The sequence below is a fragment of the Cebus imitator genome, unplaced genomic scaffold (genome assembly GCF_001604975.1).
Source record: "Cebus imitator isolate Cc_AM_T3 unplaced genomic scaffold, Cebus_imitator-1.0 Scaffold318, whole genome shotgun sequence".
Taxonomy (NCBI): Eukaryota; Metazoa; Chordata; class Mammalia; order Primates; family Cebidae; genus Cebus; species Cebus imitator.
In genome coordinates this window covers 2,353,815-2,363,998 of record NW_016107633.1, presented here as the reverse complement: position 1 = coordinate 2,363,998, position 10,184 = coordinate 2,353,815, and the positions used below count along the sequence as shown (strand labels likewise).

The 10,184-nt window shown below is 40.2% G+C and overlaps 1 protein-coding gene across 1 annotated transcript in view; it reads left to right on the top strand.

Moving 5' to 3' along the window:
• The window catches only part of TDRD12 (tudor domain containing 12), an 89,293-nt gene that overhangs the window by 26,881 nt on the left and 52,228 nt on the right, over positions 1 to 10,184 (top strand). Inside the window, 2 exon segments of the mRNA XM_037729826.1 lie at positions 9,224 to 9,321; positions 9,931 to 10,007. Coding sequence (XP_037585754.1) covers positions 9,224 to 9,321; positions 9,931 to 10,007 — 175 coding nt within the window.

Below are 10,184 nucleotides of genomic sequence, written 5' to 3'. Positions count from 1 at the left end.
GTGCAGAGGTGTGATCTCAGCTCATTGCAACCTCTTCCTCCCGGGTTCAAGCCTCTTGCCTCAGCCTCCCGAGTAGCTAGGATGATAGGTGCCTGCCACCACACCTGGCTAATTTTTGTAACTGTAGTAGAGACGGAGTTTCACCATGTTGGCCAGGCTGATCTCGAACTCCTGAGCTCAAGTGATCCATCCGCCTCAGCCTCTGAAAGTGCTGGGATTACAGGTGTGAGCCACCGTGCCTGGCAAGGATTTGCCTATTTTAAATGGACGTCTTTGTCATCTTATCGTTGAGTTTTAGGAGTACTTTGCATGTTTTGGATGACAGTTCTTTTTTACATGTGCCCGTTGCAAACATTTCCTCCCAGTGGGTGACTTGCCTCTCATTTTCTTGACAGTGTGTTTCACAGAGCAGAAGTCTTTAGTTTTAATGAAGTCCAGATGATCAGTTGCTTCTTTCTTGGACTGTGCTTTTGGTGTTGTCTCTAAAAACCTATCCCCGTACTCAAGGCCACCTAGGTTTTCTCCTATGTTATTTTCTAGGAGTTTTGTATTTTTCATTTTTCATTTAGGTCTCTGATCTGTTTGAGTTGGCTTTTGTGAAGCGTATAAAGTCTGTGTCTAGAGTCATTTTTCTGCATGTGGATGCTCAGTTGTTCCCTCACCATTCGTTGGAAAGAGAATGTTGGGAGTTTTATTAGAAAGAGAAATCTTACATACTCTTTGGAAAAGAAGCTCATCGACAGTAGAGAAGCTTTTGGGAGGTGGCAATCTCTGACTGGTAGGTGGTGGTGGTAGGTAAAACTAGTCTTAAAGTCATGACAGGTTATTTCGGCAGCTACCAATAAAACTGGTGTTGGGATTCTGGCAGAGCACCTCAGCAGTGGGGCCAAGAAGGTGTTCTGTGCCTCGAGTACTTTTCCTCTGGCCCCTCAACTCTGATTTAATTGGAGGTGAAAGAATGACCTAGCTCGTATAATTAACTTTCACAAGACTAATGGGTTTAAAGTGATTATTGATATACAGTCATGTGTTACTTACTGAATGGAGTATGTTCTTAGAAACACGCCATTAGGTGTTTTTGGTGTGCAAACATCATAGGGTGTACTTGCACCAACCTACGTGGTACAGCCTACCACACATACAGGTCATATGGTATAGCCTGTGGCTCCTGTGCCACAAACCTGTACAGCATGTTACTGTTTTGAATGCTGTAGGGAGCTGTAACACAATGGTAGCTGTGTTATCTAAAGACTTTCAACATAGAAAAGATACTGATTATGCTGCGATGTTGCTAGGCAGTAGGAATTTTTCACCTTCGTTAACGTCTTATGAGACCACCATTGTATATGTGGTCTGTTGCTGATGGGAAGGTTGGCATTCGGCACTTGACTGGAGTTGGATTGCTGTCTGCCATGTTTATTACCATCTTTGGTTTTATTGCCCATGGTTTTTTGTTCCTCTTTTGACTTCTACTCTTTTCCTACCACTTGTGATTTTAATTGGGCATTTTGATAGCATAGAAATGGACCTTTAATGATGTGGTGGCGGGGGTGGGGAGAGGGAAATGTCTAGAGCCCTGTGATTAGACTCAGTCTTCTAGAGAGCCTGTGCCCTCAGGCTGTACACTGCTCACTTCTCTGGTGCCCCTCAGTGTCCCTCACCTCCCGCCTTATATGGGACAGGATGGCTGGAGAGGGGGTTGAGTTGTGTTATTTTCCTCCCCCCACCAGAAGGCTAAGTTGGGCTGTATTTCCCTTCCTCTAGGTTAAGAAGCTTCTCATAAATCCCAGTAGTTTAGGCTCTAGTTCAATAGTTTCTCCTGAAGTCAGGCCCTTTTAGGAAGGAAAGCATGCCCTCTGTATTTCCAAGTAGTTACTTTTCTCTTCCTCCTGTTGAAGTACAAGGTGATTTTTCTGTAATACTCACTGTGAGAACCTGCTAGAGCTCCAGGAGATAGAACTCACAGAAGTATGGCACCCAGCCCCCTACCCCGGAGTTTTCATTAACAGAGGTGTCCATGCTGAGCCTCCAGCAAATTGTCAGTTATAGTTCAAGTTTCCCACCTCACTCCTGGTCCCATAGAAGTTTCTTCTTCTGGATTTCTGCCCCTATCCCTTCTCAGTCTCTCTGTCCACGTGTCAGTCTCTCCAGTGTGGGGGCAGCAGTTTGCCCTGTGACCTCACTTGGATGGACCTAGGAAGAGTTCCTGATTTTTCAGTGTGTTCAGCTTTTTACATTAGGATAGAGTGGTAACCATCAAGCTTTTTACATGCTCGACTGGAAACTGGAAATTACACTAAGTTTTAAAATGTAAGATTGACAAATATAAGTTTACAGCATTTACTTCTTGGAGATTTTAATTGCTTTTCTTTTTTTTTACTTATGTTGTCCATCTTCATTGACTCCTTAAGTTGTTCCAGATCCTCATTTATGGTATCCAACATCTCCTGTGATTTGAATCTTTTAACATCTATTGAGACTCCTATTACGAGCCAGGATATGATCTCTCTTGGAAAATATTCTGTGTGTACCTTAGAAGAATATGTGCTTTGCTGTGCTTGGGTAGAATGTTATAGAAATCTCAACTGGTTGATAGCGTTATTCAAATCTTCTTTATCTTTATTGATTTTCCACTAACTGTTCTGGCAATTATTGAGAAAGAGATTTTGAAGTAGCCAACTATAGTTGTTTTGTTTTCTCTTTCTAGTTCTGTCAGTTTTTCCTTCATGTATTTTGAAGGTCTGTTATTTAGGTACATAAAAGCTTAGAATTTTTATGTCCCCATGATGAATTGATTCCTCAGTCATTGTTAAATCGCTCTCTGGATCACAGATAGTATCTTTGCTCTGAAATCCACCTTAATATTCATGCAGCTGCTCTAGATTTCTTTTGATTAATATTAGCATAGTATATCTTTTTATGTCCTTTTAGTTTTAACCTATTTGTGTCTTTATATTTAAAGGGGAGTTCTTGTAGGGAGCATATAGTTGTGTCCAATCTGTCCATCTCTGTCTTTTAACTGGAGTATTTAAATCATTTATATTTGATGCAATTTATTTAAAATTTTTTGCCATTTAAAATTTTTGTGGGTACATAGTAGGTATATATATTTATGGGGTACATGAGATGTTTTGATACAGGTATGCAATGTGAAATAAGCATGTCATGGAGAATGGGGTACCCATCCTCTCAAGCTTTACCCTTGGCGTTACAAACAATCCAGTTACATCTTTAAGTGATGTAAAAATCTAAAACTAAGCATTGATTTATAGTGACCCTATTGTGCTGTAAAATAGTAGATCTTAATTCTTTCTAATTTAATGTAATGTATTGATGTTATTGGCTTTTAATCTAGCATCTTGCTGTTTTCTGTTTGTCTCATCTGGTTTTTGTTCCCTTTACCCTATTTTTCTGCTTTCTTTTGGATTAAGTACCTTTTATGCTCCATTTTAACTTGTTTGTTAGCTTATTAACTATAACCTTTGTTCTTTTTTTTTTTTTTTTTTTTTTTTTTTTNTTTTTTTTGTTTGAGACAGAGTCTTGCCCTGTCACCCAGGCTGGAGTGCAGTGGCGCAATCTTGGCTCACTGCACCCTTTGCCTCCTGGGTTCATGTGATTCTCCTGCTTCAGCCTCCTGAGTAGTTGGGACTACAAGCATGTGCCACCATGCCCAGCTAGTTTTTGTGTTTTTAGTAGAGATGGGGTTTCACCACGTTGGCCAGGGTGGTCTTGAACTCCCAACCTTAAGTGATCCACTAGCCTCAGCCTCCCAAAGTGCTGGGATTAAAGGCACGAGCCACCACACCTGGCCAACTATATTTTTTTGTTTTTTATGCTTAGTGATTGCTTTAGGGCTTAGAGTAAACATCTTTACTTCTCATAGTCTACCTTCAAGCAGTATTAGGCACTTCATGGATGGCATGAGGAACTTACATCAGTCTCCTTCCATTTCTTCCCTCCTGACCTTTATGCAATTGTTGTCATGCATTTTATTTTATTTTATTTTATTTATTTATTTTTGAGATGGAGTTTTGCTCTTGTTTCCCAGGCTGGAGTGCAATAGGGCAATTTTGGTTCACTGCAGCCTCTGCCATCTGGGTTCAAGTGATTCTCCTGCCTCAGCCTCCGGAATGGCTGGTACCACAGGTGTGTGCCACTACACTCAGCTAATTTTTGTATTTTTAGTAGAGATGGAGTTTCACCATGTTGGCCAGGCTGGTCTCAAACTCCTAACCTCAGGTGATCCACCTGCCTCAGCCTCCCAAAGTGCCCGGTCTGTTGTCATGCATTTTAATCCTTCATATATTAGAAACTCCACAATACTTTATCATTTTTTTATTAAGTAGTCAATTCTTTTGCTCTTTTTTTGAAAGAAGAAAGAAGATTAATTCTCTAACGTGTCATAAGCATGCAGGCAGGTCATCAGAGTCTATGTTCCTTCTGTCTTATTCGCCTTGCCATCCTGAAGGTTTTGCTGCCATCCTCCTGTTCCAAAATGATCTATCACTGTGTCTCCCTTCCAGCTAGTTGGGGGGTGGGGGAAGAGGAGAAGGGGGTACAACTCAGAGATTGCACACGATGCTTCCTCTCTCATTGAAGGTCTGGGAGAAGTTGTCCTTCTTTTGGATTGCCAGGCTCCCACTAAAAATCAGGGGTTCTGTTACCTCAAAGCCAGAGTTAGAAAACTGCCACCATGGGCCAAATCCGGCCTGCCACCTATTTTTGTACAACCTCTAAGCTAAAAGTGATTTTTCCATTTTCTAAATAGTTAAAAAAAAAAAAAGAGAGAAAGAATGTTTTGTGACACATTAAAAGGATATGAAATTGAAATCTCAGTATTTACAAATAAAGTTTTACTGAACATAGCTGGACGCATTTGCTTACGTATTGTGTACAACTGCTTTTGCACTGTCACACCTGAGTTAGTGGTTGTACCTTAGGCCACCTGTCCCACAAAGCCTGCAGTATTTTTTTACCAGCTGGCACTTTGCAGAAGGAGTTTGCGGACACTGATCTGGAGCATGGACTGAATGATGTTACAGGATAACTAACAGACCTTGTCACACTCCCCCAGCACGGAGACCACAGATTTTGTATGTCTCTTTAGACTTTAACTCTATTTTAAGAAAGATTTTTAAGATGAGGATATATGTTTTTATATTTACCTTCATATTTATCATTTCTGATGGTCTTTATTCTCTCTTTTATTTTTCCTCTTCAGAGACAGGGTCTTGAACTGTTGCCCAAGCTGGAGTGCAGTGGTGTGATCATAGCTCACTGCAGCCTCAAACATCTCAGCCTCCCAAGTTGCTGGGACTAGGCACATGTCACCATGCCTGGCTAATTTTGAGACAGATTTTCATCATGTTGGTCAGGCTGGTCTCAGACTCCTGACCTCAGGTGATCTGCCTACCTCGGCCTCGCAAAGTGCTGGGATTACAGGTGTGAGCCACTGCACCCGGCCTTTCTTTAGCTTACTTTGCTTGGATGGAGCATATCTACACCCTAAGGGCCGGGTATGTGGGAGCTGTTTCTCATCAGCTCTTGAGCCCTGTTACTCTCATTGCAATGGCAGGGGTGGCCTTTTGGATTGCAGATCACTTTCCTCATTACTTATGACACTGCACGTGTTTTCATGTTCCTGTCGGCAATTTGTGTGTTCTCCTTTGTGAAGTTCCTGTTTACATGTTTTAAAACTTAGATTTTTCTTATCATAATAAGCTGTGAGAGTTTTCGTTTTTAATCTTTTTGGAGAGAGAGTCTCCCTATGCTGGCCAGGCTAGTCTCAAACTCCTGGCCTCAAGCAGTCCCCCTGCTTCAGTCTTCCGAAGTGCTAGGATTATGTGCACAAGCCACTGTGCTTGGCTGAGCTTTTAAAAATGTATTCTGGAGATGTCAATTGTCATATATTTGTATTATAAATAAATTTCATTCTAGTCTGTGTCTTGTCTTTTCATTTTCTTAATGGTATTTTTCAGAGAGAGAAGTTTTTGATTTTGATAAAATCTAGCTAATCCCTTTTTTTTCTTTTAGGATTTCATGTCTTCTTTAAGAAATCTTTGCTTTCTCTATGTTTTCTAGTTTTGGCTTTTATATTTAATTCTAGGACCCATTTCAAGTTAGCGATATGAGGTAAGGGTCAGGATTTGGTTTTGTTTTTTCCATGTGGGTATTTAGTTGTTCCACTATATATTATTTGGCATTTGTTGAGCTGCATCTTCAAGGTAGATTCCTGGAAGAGGGGTTTCTGGTCAAAGAATGGTTTTATCTCGTTGCCAGGTGCTGTGGGTACTGTATTATCTGGGAGTCTCATGGGAATCTAGGAGGCTGCCTGTTTGCCCACAGCCTCGCCAGCACAGAGTTTCAAGTTTTTGGATTTTTTTCAGTTTGCAGTGAGAAATAGTATCTTAAATGAGTTTCTATTTACATCTCCTTATTATGAGTGCCACTTATGAGTCTTTAATAAGTCACATACATTTATTGTGATTTAATATATATTTGGACTTCTTTTCATTATCTCATTTTGTGTTTTTGTTTGTTTGTTTAAGACAGAATCTCACTCTTTCACTGAGGCTGGAGTGCAGTGGCTCACTGCAGTCTCTGCCTCTCTGCTTCAAGTGATTCTTTCACCTCAGCCTACCAAGTACCTGGGATTAAAGGCACGTGCCACCACGCCCAGCTAATTTTTGTATTTTTAGTAGTGACGGGGTTTCGCTATGTTGGCCAGGCTGGTCTTGAACTTCTGACCTCAGTGATCCACCTGCCTTGGGCTCCCAAAGTGAGCCACCACACCTGGACTCATTTTGTGTTTGCTATTGACTGTAGTTTTTCTATTTTATTTGTTATGTTCTGCCTCCTCTTGAATTGACCATTTTCTCCCTCTTCCTTTCTACTCTTTTATGTATTGCATTTCATTTCTCTTGGCCTTAAATTTTATATATCCTTACACTTTCTAATAAAGTTTCAAGGTAATCATGGTTCTCACATCAAGAATGTCGCCTTTTCTTTTATAAACTCCTCTTCTGTTTCTGTTCTATTTTCTAGAATTTTAGTTTAATCCTGCTGTTTTATATTTTCTTTAAGTTCCTTAGAGTGGAATTTCTTGGGTTCAAATCCCAGATCTGTTCTGTATTAGCTGAATAAACATGGGCTAGCTATTTCACCTCTCTGTGCCTGCTTTTCCTAATCTGAAAAGGGGGAAATAATTGTGCCCATAGAGAAATCACATGGAATTCAGTAAAGTACATGCTACTGTCACATAAAATTGAACTATATAAAGTTAATTCATATAAAGCATTTAGAATAGTTCTTGATATATAATAAGTACTAAGTAGATGTTGATTATATAATTAATATTATGGAACTGCTGGTTTCTTCTTCTCCTTCCCCAAGTATATACTTTGTAGTTCTTTTAATAAGGAGCTGTCTTTGTTCACACTGCTATAAGGGAATACCTGAGACTGAATAGTTTAGCAAGAAAAGATTTATTTGGCTCACAATTGTGCAAGCTGTACAAGAAGCATAGAGCTGGCATATGCTTCCTGTGAGGCCTCAGGAAGCTTCCAATCGTGGCGGAAGGGGAACAGGAGCTGTGTGTCACCCGACGAAAGAGGAAGAGAGAGAGGGGAGGGAGTGCTATGTTATCTATTTATTTATTTATATTTTTATTTTTTGAGATGGAGTCCCACTGTGTGACCCAGGCTAGAATGCAGTGGTGCAGTCTCAATTCACTGCAACATCCACTTCCCAGGTTCAAGTAATTCTCCTGCTTCAGCCTCCCAAGTAGCTGGGACTACAGGAGTGCATCACCATGCCTGGAAAACTTTTGTATTTTCAGTAGAGACAGGGTTTTACCATGTAGAGCAGGCTAGTCTTGAACTCCTGACCTCAAGTGATCCACCTACCTCGGCCTCCCAAAGTGCTGGGATTACAGGCGTGCCACTGTACTTGGCCTGTTTGGTTTCATAAATACTATTTCTTCTTTTATTTCTTGGATATTTTAAATAAGTTTATTTGAAAGTCCTTTTCAGACTGATGTTTTATCTTCATATCATCAGGTGTGAATATTTCTCTCCTAATCTCCTGTTTATTTATTTACTGTTTATGATGGCATTGGACTACTTTGCGGACTTAGTGATTTTTGTTTAAGAACTTGTCTTGTATGGACATTTCTCTCGGTGAATTTTAACTACCACCTCCACTCCTAGTTCTATAGTTTTATCTTTTTGGCTGAAAGTTGTACCCTGATAATGTAATTCCAAACCAAAAGACCACATGACATGCAGACTTGGGCTCCAAATTACTTTAAAGAAGGGTTAGGGCAGTTTATAATATCATTTCACATTTCAGTGACTTCTGTTATTTAATAGGTGAAAGGTGTATCTTGTCATTTCAATTTGTGTTTCTTTTATTAATAGTAGGACACTTCTGTAGAATTGCCTCTCTGTTTCCCTAATAAATGATTGCTGGGTAAAACAACAGCCATTTTATAATGCTCATGGGTTCTGTGGTCAGGAATTCAGAACAGGCATGGCAGGAGGGTTTGCCTTTGTTCCACACTGTCCAGGGCCTCGGGAGGGAAACTTGAGGGCTGGCAGTAACTAAGCGGGTGCATCTGAGGACTCAGGCACGTTCTGGCAGTTGATGCCAACTTTTGGCTGGGACCTCAGCTGGGGCTGTCATCCACAATACCCTGGCAACCTTTCCATGTGGCAGCTTCCCCACAGCATCACGGCTGGGCTTCAAACGTGAGCATCTAAGATGGCAAATGCTATGTCACGTTTTGGTGACGTTGCTTTAGAAGTCACACAGCACCACTTCCCTGTTGGTTATGAGCCCACCCAGGTGCATGGGAAAGGAACATAGAGCCCACCTCTTGGAGGGAGGCAGGGTCAAGTTGTAAGAAGAGCCTGTGTGTTGGTGCACGTTGTTCTTGTCTTAGGGAAATGTCACCTGACAAGTTGGGAAAATATTATTGTGTTCAATTATTAGTCAGCTGGTATGGGAATTTTTAGAACATTATAATTGTTTTTTTACAATAAAGGTTGAAACAAGATTTTAAAATGTAATCCCCTCAAGTAAGGCTTATTACAAATTCATATTCCATAAAAATTTTACATATTAAGACTTTATAATAGTATTTGCTTTTATTATATTCCTTTATATCCTGTTTATTAATATCACTTTTCCATGTAGCTTTCTTATTACCATTTTTATTTTGCAGACGAAGCTGTAAAATGTAATATGGATTCCTTGAGAGATTCACCTAAAAACAAATCTGAAAAGAAACAGCATTGCATCTCTTTAAAAGATACAAATAAGGTTGTATTTTAAAAATGCTCTTTAATTACAAAGTTCATGTAGTGTTAACTTAAAATTTTTCTCTTTTGAAATCTCTCTGAAACCAAAAGTATGTTTTCTATTAAAAAATCCTTGGCCATGTTAGCTTTGTTCATGAAAAAGTATAGTTTGCATGTTTGCTTATTTTGAAAGGAGAAAATAATTCCAGCTCCTTCACATCAAGCTCTTACTCTCGGCCTAGTTTGCTTTCTACAGAATTGGATATTGATTCTCCCTTTAACGAAGGTGTGAAAATCTGGAATTCCGGGGCATTGTCATAGTGACGTGCAAGTCTAACCTGCCTTCCGGTCCCTTTGACAAGACAGGTGAAAGTCATCGCAGGACATTTTAAATGTCTGGAATGCCAGCGGCCTGCCATTTGTATGTTCAATGAGTGGTTATGGCACTGGCATAATCACCCAGTTTTCCAGTTGTTTGTCTCTCCATATCTCTGTGTGCATGAAAATTGTCTGGGATGGTTGTTCATGAGAATAACTCCCATGGAATTTTAGTTCCAAAAGAATGTATATATGTTGCTGGCATACACATTCTTTCTGAAACAAAGTTTTGTTTTGTTTTGTTTTTTTACAGCGTGTTGAATCTTCAGCATACTGGCCAACAAAAAGAGGCATAACCATATACGCTGATCCAGATATACCAGAAGCAAGGTATGATTTGAAAATTGAAGCTGGTGTGGTGGCGCCTGCCTGTAGTCCCAGCTACTAGGGAGGCAAAGCTGAGGGGATCGCTTAAGCCCACAAGGTCGAGGCTTCAGTGAGCTATGATCATACCACTGCACTCCAGCCGAGGTGACAGAGTAAGACTCTATCTCAAAAAAGAAAAAA